Source organism: Bufo bufo, chromosome 4, assembly GCF_905171765.1.
Source record: "Bufo bufo chromosome 4, aBufBuf1.1, whole genome shotgun sequence".
NCBI lineage: Eukaryota > Metazoa > Chordata > Amphibia > Anura > Bufonidae > Bufo > Bufo bufo.
Genome location: NC_053392.1, coordinates 435,526,176 through 435,542,390, shown reverse-complemented (window position 1 = coordinate 435,542,390; position 16,215 = coordinate 435,526,176). Strand labels below are relative to the sequence as shown.

Below are 16,215 nucleotides of genomic sequence, written 5' to 3'. Positions count from 1 at the left end.
GATCAATCGAGGGTTAAAAAATGAAAAAAATTAACTCACCTTGTCCTCTTGTTCGCGTAGTTCTCCCGGTCTTTAGTTCTTTAAAAAGATGAACTATGGGCTAAAGGACCTTTGGTGACGTCAGATCACATGCTCCAATCACATGGTACATCACCGCGGTGATGGACCCTGTGATTGGAGCATGTGATCTGACGTCACCAAAGGTCCTTTAGCCCATAGTTCATCTTTTTAAAGAACTAAAGACCGGGAGAACTACGCGAACAAGAGGACAAGGTGAGTTAATTTTTTTTATTTTTTAACCCTCAATTGATCACCTACTAAACATTCTGTATTCAGAATGCTATTATTTTCCCTTATAACCATGTTATAAGGGAAAATAATACAGTGTATAGACAGTCACCTAGCAACCGTGCGTGAAAATCGCACCGCATCCGCACTTGCTTGCGGATGCATGCGATTTTCACGCAACCCCATTCACTTCTATGGGGCCTGCGTTGCGTGAAAAACGCAGAATATAGAGCATGCTGCGATTTTCACGCAACGCATAAGTGATGCGTGAAAATCATCGCTCATCTGAACAGCCCCATTGAAATGAATGGGTCCAGATTCAGTGCGGGTGCAATGCGTTCACCTACCGCATTGCACCCGCGCGGAAATCTCACCCGTGTGAACGCAGCCTAAAAAAAAAAAATACAAGCGGGGAAGATTTCCTCCCCCGGGGTACCAGCTGCTAAGTGGTCTTCTAACTGATTTAGGGGTCAGGTAGAAGCAATACTGGGACGCAGCATAGCAGTATTTGTTTCCCAGGCCTTCTTCAATAAACTTTCAGACTTCTTGTCCATGGCATCTCGCAAGAGACCCATGTCCTCGAACGGCAAAGAGTAAGGATCGACCGATATAGATTATTTTAAGGCCAATAGCCGATAATTTATACTGATATTCTGGTAATTTTTATTTTTGAAAAAAAAATAAAAAATCGTACACAAATCTGCTGAAAATTATTATGTTTATTGTTAACGTGTATTTATAATATATATATATATATATATATATATATATATATATATATATTACAAAGAAAAAAATAAGGGGTTGGGTCAGCACAACCTGCCTGCAGGTGCACATCACTATGGCGAAATACATATACAAACGGAAAATGCAAATGTGATCGCACACTACATCCAGCACTCTGCCCTCCATGCTGGATGAGACATTGGTTTATATTTTGGCCAAAGCATAGTAAGCCACTCACCGCGTCAAGGTTGTCTCATGAGTGGTCCCTAACTCTTGTTCCTACCTGTTCATGGGCCATGACAGCCACATAAAATCCAGGGAATGCAGGTCAGCATGCAAGCCAAGTACACTTTGCTTGTAACCCCGTCCGGTGCCATTACAGCTTTCATCGGATCCAGGGATGCAAGTACCAACATGCATGCTGAACCCACCATATACTTCTCCTGGAGCCAGATGGCTAATGGTAGGTTCTATACAAGCAGACTCAGTTTTATACTGACTTTAAAACCAGCCTCAAGGACAGATTAACTGGTCAGGTGTGCAATGACTCCAAGAAGTATATGGTGGGTTCAGCATGCATGGTAACCGATCGGAGCCCCAGGATTACACTGCTGGGGCTCCGATCGGAGGAGCAGGGGAGAGGGGATCCTGTGGCCACTGCCACCAATGATTAATACTGGGGGGGGCACACTGCGCCACCAATGTTTTTAATACTGGGATGGGGGTGGCATTGGGGGGCGCACTGCGCCACCAATGATTAATACTTGGGGGGGCGCACTGCGCCACCAATGAAGAGAAATCTCTCATTAATTCATATGCAGGAGGCGGGAGCTGGCTGCAGAATCACATAGCCGGCTCCCGACCTCTATGAGCGTTAGCTGCGATCCGCGGCACCTGAGGGGTTAACTACCGCAGATCGCAGCTATTGCTCATAGAGGTCGGGAGCCGGCTATGTGATTCTGCAGCCAGCTCCCGCCTCCTGCATATGAATTAATGAGAGATTTCTCTTCATTGGTGGCGCAGTGCGCCCCCCCAAGTATTAATCATTGGTGGCGCAGTGCGCCCCCCACCGCCACCCCCATCCCAGTATTAAAAACATTGGTGGCGCAGTGTGCCCCCCCCAGTATTAATCATTGGTGGCAGTGGCCACAGGATCCCCTCTCCCCTGCTCCTCCGATCGGAGCCCCAGCAGTGTAATCCTGGGGCTCCGATCGGTTACCATGGCATGGCAGCCAGGAGGCTATTGAAGCCCTGGCTGCCATGGTAAGCTCCATGCTGCTGTGTGCACAAAGCACAGAGCAGCAGGGACAGTGTGAGCTCCTATTTACCCTGATAGAGATCTATCAGGGTGAATAGGACAAGGGTTCTAGTCCCTAAGGGGGCTAACAGTTAGTAAAAAAAAAAAAAAAAAAAAAATATTAAGTTCAGATGAAAGAAAGATAGAGAGATATATATATATATATATATATATATATATATATATATATATATATATATATGCCGATACCGATAACGGTCAAAATACTGAATATCGGCCGATAATATCGGTAAACCCGATAATTGGTCGATCCCTAGCAAAGAGGTCTTTTTTTTTTAAATGCGCTTAACCGGGGCATCGATCTTTGGCACTTTGTCCCACAGATTAGATTTGGTGTCCACAAAGGGATATTTCCTTTTAAAAGAATTTGCCACAGTTGTTCTTCTCTCAGGATCTCTCCATTCTTTGGATATCAGGGATTTTATGTTGTTATGGATGGGGAAGAACCTTTTTCTTCTTTCCCCCAGCTCTGGAACATTTGATCCTGTACGGAGTGAGTTTCTTTCACCTTCTCAATGTCCATGGCTCTTATGGTTTTAAGACAGTCTCTTCAGGGAGAAACAAGGGTTTTCCTGAGCAGTCATCTGAGGAAGCAGAGTCTGGATCAGATACAAGCCCCCCTTCACCTAGCTCAAGCCCAAGTCAGAAGTAAAGGATCTATGAGACGTGGATGGGTGTGGGAATTAAGGTTTCATCTTTGATTCCACCGCCGCATTTACTTCTTCCTTAATTATAGCTCTCATGGAATCAAGGAAAGATGGTGACTCTTCTGTGACCACCTTCTCGGTGCATTTCGGACATAAAGACTTTTTCATTTTAGAGGAAAAAGTCTTCCTGCAGATGGCGCACTTCTTGCGTCCCGAATCTCCCCAAGCTGGTTTAGGTGCCATGGTCTCTGGGCCCTAATAAAAAATAAAAGGGACTGTAGGGCCAGGAATTTAAAAGGACCATGACCTACACCAGGGGTGAAATACTGGGAATACACCACTGCCACCATGAAATGAAGAAGCCAACCGCAGTGCAAAATCATTAGGCATATAGAACAAAACCTCCACTGGGGAGGAGGCTTACCGGGCTGAGGGCAGAAGTAGCAGGATCTCCAGGCTTCCTTGCTGAGTCCGTGTCCAACGGGCAAGCATGCTGCTGGCGGTGATGGATGGATACAACAGACTGTTCCTCACGCCTTTTAAACTTCCCGCCGGCCGTGGGACCCTGAAGTGGGTGCTAGAGCGCGAGATTCTCTTGCGCAAGGAGAATCTCGCCTGGTGATGTCAGCACATCAGAGCCCACGCGATCTCCCCTTACCAAGGAGTATCGCAAGCCCGGAGCAGCCTGTACACAGGGCTTACACCTAGGAATGGTTAAGGGAGGCAGTGTGTCCCCGGGGTTCCCGTTCTGCTCCAGCCCTCCCACAAAGTGTGGGGAAAGGAATCAAAGCTGGACGACAAGAAATCATTCCTGGCACTCCAGGAGAGGCTTCCACGTATCAACAAGGACAGGAAACAATGACTGGATAGGTAAGGGGAAGAGGCCTTTTTAAATCATGTGCTTCTGCGTCGTTTCCTGTCCTGGGGGCGGGGACACCCTCCTGTGAGTGCTGCTGCGGAGGTGCCGGGAAAAAAAAAAAAATGGCTGTTTTGAAACTGTTTTTATTTTTGTTACAGCGTTCACCTGGTGGATAACGTGATATTTTTATAGAGACGGTTGATACGGACGCGTCGATAAGTAATATGTATACTTTTCTCTTTTTCCCTATTTGGGTAAAGGACGCTTTGTGTTTTTTTTACTTAAAACTTAATTATTTATTTTTAAACAATTTTTTTTTTTACATCTTTAACTTAATTTTTTTGGCCCACTCTGGGACTTTACAAAGCATTGCAATACTTCTGTAGTGTATACTTTTAACCCTTTAACGCATAATGCCCTGTGATTGAAGCCCCCATGATGAAATCTCAGGGCTCCAATTGGTTGCCATGCCTTCCCGGAGCCTATTAAAAGGCAGGCTGTCAGAATACCACAGACAACAATAGTATTCTATTTCAGTTTATGGGACAAACAAATCAGAAGATTGCATGTTCAAGTCCCATAAGAGGACTAAAGATTACAGTAAAAAAATTAAAAAAAACACGCACATTTAACATTTTATATCACCCCCTTTCCCAATTTTACAGATAAAAAAATAAACAAAAAAAAAATAAAAAAATCTGAAAATGTTAGAAGGAAATCAAAAAATATTTTTCCAGTGTGGTGAATGCCACGCTTCGCTATTTTTTGGTTACCATGTCCGAAAAAAAAAAATTTGAATCGAAAAGTCATACATATCCCAAAATGGCAAAAAACAAACAAACCTTTTTTAAAGTAAAACATAACTATACAAATTTGACATTGCCAAATTTGTCTAGTATTTATTTTTTCAAAGGTTTTTATTTTTATTCTTTTAACCCCTTAAGGACTTATGACGTACCGGTATGGCATGTTTCCCGAGTCCTCAAGGATCCATGACGTACCGGTACATCATAACTTTAAAACTAGCTTGCGGCGCGGCGGGGGTTAATAGGAACAGGATGTCCGCTGAAATGTCGTCGTCCCCCCGTATCGGCGATCAGCCATCGGGTCCCCATGCGGCTGTAGGGGGGACCCGATGGAATGGAAGGCAGCGCGATGCCTTCCGGAGGCATCACCGCTGCCTTCCTGTGACGTGCCTGTGAGATCCAGCCCCCTGGATCTCACAGGCCGGGAGCTGTATGAGTAATACACACTGTATTACTCATACAGCCAATGCATTCCAATACAGAAGTTTAAAAAAAATTGTAAAAAATAGGGGGGGGGGGGGGGGGGGAGAGTATACATATTAGGTATTGCCGTGTCCGTATCGACAGGCTCTATAAACATATCACATGACCTAACCCCTCAGATGAACACCGTAAAAAAAAAAAAATAATAAACTGTGCTAAATAAACAATTTTTTTGTCACCTTACATCACAAAAAGTGTAATAGCAAGGGATCAAAAAGTCACACGCACCCCAAAATAGTGCCAATGAAACAGTCATCTCATCCTGCAAAAATCATACCCTACCCAAGGTAATCGCCCAAAAACTGAAAAAATTATGGCTCTCAGATTATGGAAACACTAAAACATGATTGTTTTTGCTTCAAAAATGAAATCATTGTGTAAAACTTACATAAATAAAAAAAAAAAGTGTACATATTAGGTATCGCAGCGTCCGTGACAACCTGGTCTATAAAAATATCACATGATCTAACCTGTCAGATAATTGTTGTAAATAACAAAAAATAAAAACGGTGCCAAAACAGCTATTTCTTGTTACCTTGCCTCACAAAAAGTGTAATATTATCAGCAGTGTCTCTTTAAAGGGTTTCTGTCACCCCACAAAACTCATTATTTTTTTTTTTGATAGTTAGATTCCTCATAGCGCGATATAGGAGAATATAATAGTCTTACTTACTTTCATGCGGCCGATTCTTTATAAAACGAAGTTTTATAATATGTAAATGAGGGCTCTACCAGCAAGTAGGGCGTCTACTTGCTGGTAGCCGCAGCAGAAAACCGCCCCCTCGCCGTGTTGATTGACAGGGCCAGCCGTGATCTCCTCCTCCGGCCGGCCCTGTCAGTAATTCAAAAATCGCGCGCCTCTGGTCATTCGGCGCAGGCGCTCTGAGATGAGGAGGCTCGTCTCCTCAGCACTCCCTCAGTGCGCCTGCGCCGATGACATCATCGAAAGAGAAGACATCATCGGCGCAGGCGCACTGAGGGAGTGCTGAGGAGACGAGCCTCCTCATCTCAGAGCGCCTGCGCCGAATGACCAGAGGCGCGCGATTTTTGAATTACTGACAGGGCCGGCCGGAGGAGGAGATCACGGCTGGCCCTGTCAATCAACACGGCGAGGGGGCGGTTTTCTGCTGCGGCTACCAGCAAGTAGACGCCCTACTTGCTGGTAGAGCCCTCATTTACATATTATAAAACTTCGTTTTATAAAGAATCGGCCGCATGAAAGTAAGTAAGACCATTATATTCTCCTATATCGCGCTATGAGGAATCTAACTATCCAAAAAAAAAATAATGAGTTTTGTGGGGTGACAGAAACCCTTTAAGTGGTGATAACTTTAAAATGCTTTGACTTATCCAGGCCGTTTTGAGATAGTTTTTTCGTCACATATTGTACTTCATGACACTTAAAAAATGAAGTCAAATTTTATTTTATTTTTTGCATAAAAAAATACCTAATTTACAAAAAATTTGGAAAAATTACCAAATTTCAAAGTTTCAGTTTCTCTACTTCTGTATTACATAGTAATACCCCCAAAAATTGTGATGACTTTACATTCCCCATATGTCTACTTCATGTTTGAATTATTTTGGGAATGATATTTAATTTTTTGGGGATGTTACAAGGCTTAGAAGTTTAGAAGCAAATCTTGAAATTTTTCAGAAATCCAATTTTTAGGGACCACTACAGGTCTGAAGTCACTTTACAAGGCTTACATAATAGAAACTAGGGATCGACCAATATTGATTTTTTTAGGGCCGATACCGATAATTTGTGAACTTTCAGGCCGATAGCCGATAATTTATACCGATATTCTGGGAATTTTCATTTTTGAGAGAAAAAAAAAAATTCCTACACAAATCTGCTGAAAATTAATATGTTTATTGTTAATGTGTATTTTTTATTTTTTTTTGTAAATCTTTTTCATTTATACTTAATATTTTTGTGGGTTTTTTTTACTAACTTTTAGCCCCCTTAGGGACTAGAACCCTTGTCCCATTCACCCTGATAGATCTCTATCAGGGTGAATAGGAGCTCACACTGTCCCTGCTGCTCTGTGCTTTGTGCACACAGCAGCATGGAGCTGAACATGGCAGCCAGGGCTTCAATAGCCTCCTGGCTGCCATGGTAACCGATCGGAGCCCCAGGATTACACTGCTGGGGCTCCGATCGGAGGAGGAGGGGAGAGGGGATCCTGTGGCCACTGCCACCAATGATTAATACTGGGGGGGGGGGGGGCACTGCGCCACCAATGTTTTTACTAACGGGATTGGGGTGGGGGGCGCATTGCGCAACCAATGATTAATACTAGGGGGCTTGGGGGTGGGGGGCGCACTGCGCCACCAATGATTAATACTTGGGGGCTTGGGGGGGGGGGCGCACTGCGCCACCAATGAAGATATATCTATCAATCATTCATATACAGGAGGCGGGAGCTGGCTGCAGAATCATATAGCCGACTCCCGACCTCTATGAGCGGTAGCTGCGATCCGCGGCACCTGAGGGGTTAACTACCGCGGACCGCAGCTACAGCTCATAGAGGTCGGGAGCCGGCTATGTGATTCTGCAGCCAGCTCCCGCCTCCTGTATATGAATTAATGAAAGACTTATCTTTATTGGTGGAGCGGTGGCCACAGCCCCTCCCCTCCTCTCATTGGCGGCAGCAGCAGCACAGTGGGAGGGAGACACTGCTTCCTTCTCCCCTGTGCTGCGGAGGGAACACAGAGAGCGCTGAGAGCAGCGCGTTCTGTGTTCCCAATGCGTTATCGGTATATCGGCAAAATAGATGCCGATAACGTTCAAAATCCTCAATATCGGCCGATAATATCGGCCAAACCGATAATCGGTGGATCCCATTAGAAACCACCCAAAAATGACCCCATTCTATAAACTACACCCCTTAAGGTATTCAAAACTGATTTTACAAACTTTGTTAACCCTTTAGGTGTTGCACAAGAGTTATTGGCAAATAGGGATGAAATTTGAGAATTTCATTTTTTTGCCTAATTTTCCATTTTAACCCATTTTTTCCACTAACAAAGCAAGGGTTAACAGCCAAACAAGACTGTATCTTTATTGCCCTGACTCTGCCGTTTACAGAAACACCCCATATGTGTCCGCCATATGTGTCCGTAAACTACTGTATGGCCACACAGCGGGGCGTAGAGTGAAAGGTGCGCCGTTTGGTTTTTGGAAGACAGATTTTGCTGGACTGGTTTATTTACACCATGTCCCATTTGAAGCCCCCCTGATGCAACCCTAGAGTATAAACTCCATAAAAGTGACCCCATCTAAGAAACTACACCCCTCAAGGTATTCAAAACTGATTTTACAAACTTTGTTAACCCTTTAGGTGTTGCACAAGATTTAATGGAAAATAGAGATACAATTTCAAAATTTCACTTTTTCGATTTTTTTTTTCCAGTTACAAAGCAAGGGTTAACAGCCAAACAAAACTCATTATTTATGGCCCTGATTCTGTAGTTTACAGAAACACCCCATATGTGGTTGTAAACTGCTGTACGGGCACACGGCAGGGCGCAGAAGGAAAGATTTTGCTGGACTGTTTTTTTTTTTACACCATGTCCCATTTGAAGCCCCCCTGATGCACCCCTAGATTAGAAACTCCAAAAAAGTGACCCCATTTTAGAAACTACGGGATAGGGTGGCAGTATTGTTGGTACTAGTTTTGGTTGCTCTATATTACACTTTTTGTGAGGCAAGGTAACAAAAAATAGTTTTTTTGGCACCGTTTTTTTTGTTATTTACAACATTCATCTGACAGGTTAGATCATGTGGTCATTTTATAGAGCAGGTTGTCACGGACGCAGCGATACCTAATATGTATGCTTTTTTTTTTTATTTATATAAGTTTTACACAATGATTTCATTTTGTAAACAAAAAAAATGTTTTAGTGTCTCCATAGTCTAAGAGCCATAGTTTTTTTCAGTTTTTGGGCGATTATCTTAAGTAGGGTCTCATTTTTTGCGGGATGAGATGACGGTTTGGGGTGCATATGACTTTTTGATCGCTTGCTATTAAACTTTTTGTGACGTAAGATGACAAAAAATTGCTTTTTTACACAGTTTTTATTTTTATTTTGGGTATGATTTTTGCGGGATGAGATGACGGTTTGATTGTTACAATTTTGGCGTACATGCAACTTTTTTGATCACTTTTATTACCTTTTTTTGGGAAGTAAGGTGATCAAAATTTCAATTTCATTATAGTTTTTTATTTTTTATTTTTATGGTGTTCACCGTTCAGGTAAAGTAACATGACCGTTTTATAGATCAGGTCGTTACGGACGCGGCGATACCAAACATGTGTAGGGAATTAATCAGTGATAAATGTGTTTTTTGATTTTTACTTTTTTTTTCACTTTTTTTTTTACCCAGACCCACTTGGTTCTTGAAGATCCAGTGGGTCTGATGTCTGTATAATACAGTACAATACACTATATAGGGTATTGTACTGTATTTTACTTACACTTTGTCTGAACAGATCTGTTCAGCACCATGGACAGCAGGATGCCTGAGGCGGCGTCCTGTTGCCATGGGAACCTTCCCCGTCTGCTCAGTTGTGGCCACAACTGCGCAGACGAGGAAGGGTAAGGACGGGGCTGTCAGGGGTCTGTCTGGGAGCTCTCTCCCTCTTCCATCGGGGGGCTGCAAAGGCACAGCAGCCCCCTGATCGGAGAGGGAGGGAGCTCCCTGAGCTGTTAACCTTTTTCATACAGAGGTCCGTACGGACCGCGGTATGGAAAGGGTTAAACGGCTGACATCGCATCACCGATGTCAGCCGTTTATACCAGGGTGTCAGCAATGTGCTGACACCCTGGTATACCCACTAACCACCAACGATTATTCAAGGGGAGGTGGGCCGCCTGCCGCACCGCCCGCAACCCTTCCCCTGCACCTCCCGCCGTCATAAAATTATTCAGGGGTGCAGGGGGGGGTGAAACATATATATTTTGGGCATTATAAAGTTTCTGATCCCCACAGTCAGGGACCGCGGGGATCAGAAACTGCAAAAAGCGCATCAAACCGCAGGTCTGAATTGACCTGCGGTTTGATACGATCGCCGACATGGGGGGGTCACGGGGGTCACGGGGGTCACGGGGGTCACGGGACCCCCCCCCCCCCCCCCGCACATTTAGCCTAGGTGCCTGCTCAATGATTTCAGCAGGCACCATGTTCCGATCACCGCCGGCCGGGCGGCAGTGATCGGAACAACACATGACGTACCGGTACGTCATGTGTCCTTAACCACCTGCCATCTGGGCCATTTGCCCCCTTCCTGACCAGGCCAAATTTTGCAAAACTGACATATCTCACTGTATGTGGTAATAACTTTGGAACGCCTTTATTTATCCAAGTCATTCAGAGATTGTTTTCTCGTGACACATTGTAACATTTAACATTCCCCATATGTCTACTTTATGTTGGCATCATTTTTGAAATGTCATTTTATTTTTTTAGGACGTTAGAAGGCTTAGAAGTTTAGAAGCAATTCTTCAAATTTTTAAGAAAATTGCCAAAACCCACTTTTTAAGGACCAGTTCAGGTCTGAAGTCACTTTGTGGGGCCTACATAGTGGATACCCCCATAAAGACCCCATTGTAGAAACTACACCCCTCAAGGTATTCAAAACCGATTTTACAAACTTTGTTAACCCTTTAGGCGTTCCACAAGAATTAAAGGAAAATGGAGATCAAATTTTTAAATTTCACTTTTTTGGCAGATTTTCCATTTTAATCAATTTTTTTCTTTAACACATCGATGGTTAACAGCCAAACAAAACTCAATATTTATTACCCAGATTCTGCAGTTTACAGAAACACCCCACATGTGGTCATAAACTGCTGTATGGGCACACGGCAGGGCGCAGAAGAAAAGGAACTCCACATGGTTTTTAGATGCCATGTCCCATTTGAAGCCCCCTGATGCACCCTTACAGTAAAAACTAGGGGATAAGGTGCCAGTTTTATTAGTACTATTTTTGGGTACATATGATTTTTTGATCATTCATTATAACACTTTATGGGGCAAGGTGACCAAAAAAATTGGTTGTTTTAGCACAGTTTCTATTTATTTATTTTTACAGCGTTCACCTGAGGGGTTCAGTCAAGTGACATTTTTATAGAGCAGATTGTTACGGACGTGGCGATACCTAATATGTATACTTTTTCTCATTTATTAAAGTTTTACACAATAATAGCATTTTTGAAACAAAAAAATTATGTTTTAATGTGTCCATGTTCTGAGAGCTATAGTTTTTTTATTTTTTGAGAGATTTTCTTATGTAGGGGCTCATTTTTTGTGGGATGAGGTGACGGTTTTATTGGTACTATTTTGTAGGACATACGCGTTTTTGATCACTTAGTGTTGCACCTTTTGTGATGCAAGGTGACAAAAATTGCTTGTTTTGACACAGTTTTTTTTTTTTTTTACGGTGTTCCCCCGAGGGGTTAGGTCATGTGATATTTTTATAGAGCTGGTTTTTACGGACGCGGCAATACCTAATATGTATACTTTTTTTTATTTGTTTCACTTTAACACAATAATAGCATTTTTGAAACCAAAAAAATGATGTTTTAGTTAGGGATCGACCGATTATCGGTTTGGCCGATATTATCGGCCGATATTGAGGATTTTGAACGTTATCGGTATCGGCATCTATTTTGCCGATATACCGATAACGTATTGGGAACACAGAACGCGCTGCTCTCAGCGCGTTCTGTGTTCCCTCCGCAGCACAGGGGAGAAGGAAGCAGTGTCTCCTCCCCCTGTGATGCTGCTGCCGCTGCCTCCAATGACAGGACGGAAGACAAGAGGAGGGGAGGGGCTGTGGCCGCTGCGCCACCAATGAAGATGAGTCTTTCATTAATTCAAATACAGGAGGCGGGAGCTGGCTGCAGAATCACATAGCCAGCTCCCGACCTCTATGAACAGCAGCTGCGGTCCGCGGTAGTTAACCTCTTAGGTGCCGCGGATCGCAGCTACCGCTCATAGAGGTCGGGAGCCGGCTATGTGATTCTGCAGCCAGCTCCCGCCTCCTGTATGTGAAAGAGAGGTATCTTCATTGGTGGCGCAGTGCGCCCCCCCCCCCCCCCCAAGCCCCCTAGTATTAATCATTGGTGGCGCAGTGCGCCCCCCACCCCCATCCCAATAGTAAAAACATTGGTGGCGCAGTGCGCCCCCCCCCCAGTTCTAATCATTGGTGGCAGTGGCCACAGGATCCCCTCTCCCCTGCTCCTCCGATCGGAGCCCCAGCAGTGTAAGCCTGGGGCTCCGATCGGTTACCATGGCAGCCAGGACGCTATTGAAGCCCTGGCTGCCATAGTCAGCTCCATGCTGCTGTGTGCACAGAACACAGGGCAGCAGGGACAGTGTGAGCTCCTATTCACCCTGATAGAGATCTATCAGGGTGAATGGGACAAGAGTTCTAGTCCCTAAGGGGGCTAAAAGTTAGTAAAAAAAAAAAAATAAAAAAAAAATATTAAAGTATAAATAAAAAAGATTTACAAAAAAAATAAAATAATAATACACATTAACAATAAACATTAATTTTCAGCAGATTTGTGTAGGAAATTTTTTTTTTCCTCAAAAATAAAAATACCCAGAATATCGGTATAAATTATCGGCTATCGGCCTGAAAGTTGACAAATTATCGGTATCGGCCCTAAAAAATCAATATCGGTCGATCCCTAGTTTTAGTGTCTCCATGTTCTAAGAGCTATAGTTTTTTTATTTTTTGAGAGATTTTCTTATGTAGGGGCTCATTTTTTGCGGGATGAGGTGACGGTTTTATTGGTACTATTTTGTGGGACATACGCGTTTTTGATCACTTGGTGTTGCACCTTTTGTGATGCAAGGTGACAAAAATAGCTTGTTTCGACACAGTTTTTTTTTTGCTGTTTCTCACCGTTGGCCGGCGCATGCGCAGTAGCTACTGCGATGCCGTGCCCACTATGGGCATCGCAGTGCGCATGCCCCGGCCAAGCAATGGATAGTGCAGGCGCGGGATCTCGCTGCAGAGAAGGAGGACGCATAGGAAGAGCGGGGGTGGGCAGAGGAAGAGGCTGGGGCGGGGATATGACGAAAAGAGGCAGAACAGCCTGGGCACCAACGAGGTGAATGCCGCCCTGGGCACTTGTGAGCCCTAATTTACATATGAATAAAAGTCCGTTTTTGCCTTGGGGGAACTTCACAAGAAAACATCAAAGGTACCATTAGAATCATAGACTGCTATGCTAGAGCGCTATGTAAGCGGTCTATAAGGTCAAAAGCTGGTGACAGACTCCCTTTAAGGTGAAATAGGGCTGAGTCCTTAAGGGGTTGAGTAAAAATTTGGCATAGCCATAGTCGTATTCACACACAGCATAAGTATGTTATGTCAATTTTAGTGCACAGTGGGTGCCTTCATATCAAACCCCAAAACACCTTGGTGGAATTGTGATCTTTCGGATTGCGGACAGATTCGAGTCAATGGGCCGGTGCCCATGCATTGCGGTCCACAGAACGCCACAGAGCCCTTACGTTTGTATGCATGAGCCATAAGACTGACATGGTGTGTGTGTTTTTTTTTTTTTGCATGCTGGATATCAATGCTGGAATTAACACTGCAAGTGTGAAAGTAGCCGGCTGTTACGGCAGGGGAACAGCCTTCAGTATCCGTATTGCCAGGCCCCATTCACTAATACTGCACGGAATTTGTACGGCCACCTCTCAGCACATTTTCCATGCTGCAGACGGATCTCCGGCAAATGTCCCCTCACACGACTGCAGGGGCAAATGTCCCCTCACACGACTGCAGGGGCAAATGTCCCCTCACACGACTGCAGGGGCAAATGTCCCCTCACACGACTGCAGGGGCAAATGTCCCCTCACACGACTGCAGGGGCAAATGTCCCCTCACACGACTGCAGGGGCAAATGTCCCCTCACACGACTGCAGGGGCAAATGTCCCCTCACACGACTGCAGGGGCAAATGTCCCCTCACACGACTGCAGGGGCAAATGTTCCCTCACACGACTGCAGGGGCAAATGTTCCCTCACACGACTGCAGGGGCAAATGTCCCCTCACACGACTGCAGGAGCAATGTCACCTGTGACCTTACACGACTGCAGGAGCAATGTCACCTGTGACCTTACACGACTGCAGGAGCAATGTCACCTGTGACCTTACACGACTGCAGGAGCAATGTCACCTGTGACCTTACACGACTGCAGGAGCAATGTCCCCTCACACCACTGCAGAAGCAATGTCCCATCACACCACATACACAGGGAGCCCGGACAGTGCACCTTTCAGGAGCAGCAGCTTCTCTTCCCTCGTCACCTCCTCTGCCCGGCGCTCAGAGCCTTCCTCGTTCTCTTTCAGCACAGCTCCCGGCGCCTCCATTATAACCGGAGGACCGTATTATGTGCTGCACACATTCAGCCTTGTTTCGCCTCCTCTTCCTGAGAGCACCCCGCCCCACAGCATGAAGCGTGAGACGCAGTACGGCGGGTGTCCTGTCATATGCAATGTTATGAACTGGGGAAGATGTAAAGACCGGGCCTCGGTGCCACCATAGTGCCTCATACTAGTTTTGATGGGGCCTGCAGCTAGTGAACAGGCATGTAATTGATAAGGAGAGGCACACTTTGTGGTACATAAAATGGCTCCCATGGCAGTCCATTAACCACACTGAGAACTGCTCCAGGGTCTGGTGTAAATGATAAAAGTGTAAGGCCCCTTTCACACTGGCGAGTATTCCGCGCGGATGGGATGCGTGAGGTGAACGCATTGCACCCGCACTGAATACCGACCCATTCATTTCTATGGGGCTGTTCACATGAGCGGTGATTTTCACGCATCACTTGTGCGTTGCGTGAAAATCGCAGCATGCTCTATATTCTGCGTTTTTCACGCAATGCAGGCCCCATAAATGTGTATGGGGTTGCGTGAAAATCGCAAGCATCCGCAAGCAAGTGCGGATGCGGTGCGATTTTCACGCACGGTTGCTAGGAGACGATCGGGATGGAGACCCGATCATTATTATTTTCCCTTATAACATGGTTATAAGGGAAAATAATAGCATTCTTAATACAGAATGCATAGTAAAATAGCGCTGGAGGGGTTAAAAAAATATAATTTAACTCACCTTAATCCACTTGATCGCGGAGCCGGGATCTCCTTCTGTCTTCATCTTAGCTGTGTGGAGCAACAGGACCTGAGGTGACGTCACTCCGGTCATCACATGGTCCGTCACATGATCTTTTACCATGGTAAAAGATCATGTGATGACCGGAGTGACGTCACCACAGGTCCTGTTCCTCCACACAGCTAAGATGAAGACAGAAAGAGATGCCGGCTCAGCGATCAAGTGGACTAAGGTGAGTTTAATTATTATTATTATTTTTTTAACCCCTCCAGCGCTATTGTACTATGCATTCTGTATTCAGAATGCTATTATTTTCCCTTATAACCATGTTATAAGGGGAAATAATACAATCTACAGAACACTGATCCCAAGCCCGAACTTCTGTGAAGAAGTTCGGGTTTGGGTACCAAACATGCGTGATTTTTCTCACGCGAGTGCAAAACGCATTACAATGTTTTGCACTCGTGCGGAAAAATCGCGCGTGTTCCCGTGTGAAACCAGCCTAAAGGGCTTATGACCCAGCCGACAATCCGCAGTTTCAGAAACTGGCGACATTTAGTCGCAATGGTGTTTAACCCCTGAGTGACCAGCCTGTTTTGGGCCTTACTGACCAAAATTGTTTCTTCCTTTTTTTTATTGTCGACGCTAGGGATGAGCGAATCGACTTCGGATGAAACATCCGAAGTCGATTCGCATAAAACTTAGTTTGAATAGTGTACGGAGCTCCGTACAGTATTAGAATGTATTGGCTCAGATGAGCAGAAGTTATTACTTCGCAAAGTCTCGCAAGACTTCGTATAATAACTTCAAAAATTAATTTCTACTGTTTAAAACCTTTTCATGAACTCAGGTTCGGTTCCAAGTGATTCCTTGGAACCGAACCCGAGTTCAGGAAAAGGTTTTTAACCACCTCAGCCCCCTTTGCTTAAACACCCTTAATGA

General features: G+C 44.8%; 1 protein-coding gene across 2 annotated transcripts in view; it reads right to left on the bottom strand.

Moving 5' to 3' along the window:
• Positions 1 to 14,581, bottom strand: part of TMEM242 (transmembrane protein 242) — a 97,021-nt gene extending 82,440 nt beyond the window's left edge. For both annotated transcript variants that reach the window (XM_040429369.1, XM_040429371.1), the window contains exon 1: positions 14,432 to 14,581. In XM_040429369.1, coding sequence (XP_040285303.1) covers positions 14,432 to 14,528 — 97 coding nt within the window. In that variant the 5' untranslated portion in view covers positions 14,529 to 14,581. The remainder of the gene's footprint in view (positions 1 to 14,431) is intronic.
• Positions 14,582 to 16,215: the final 1,634 nt, after the last annotated feature.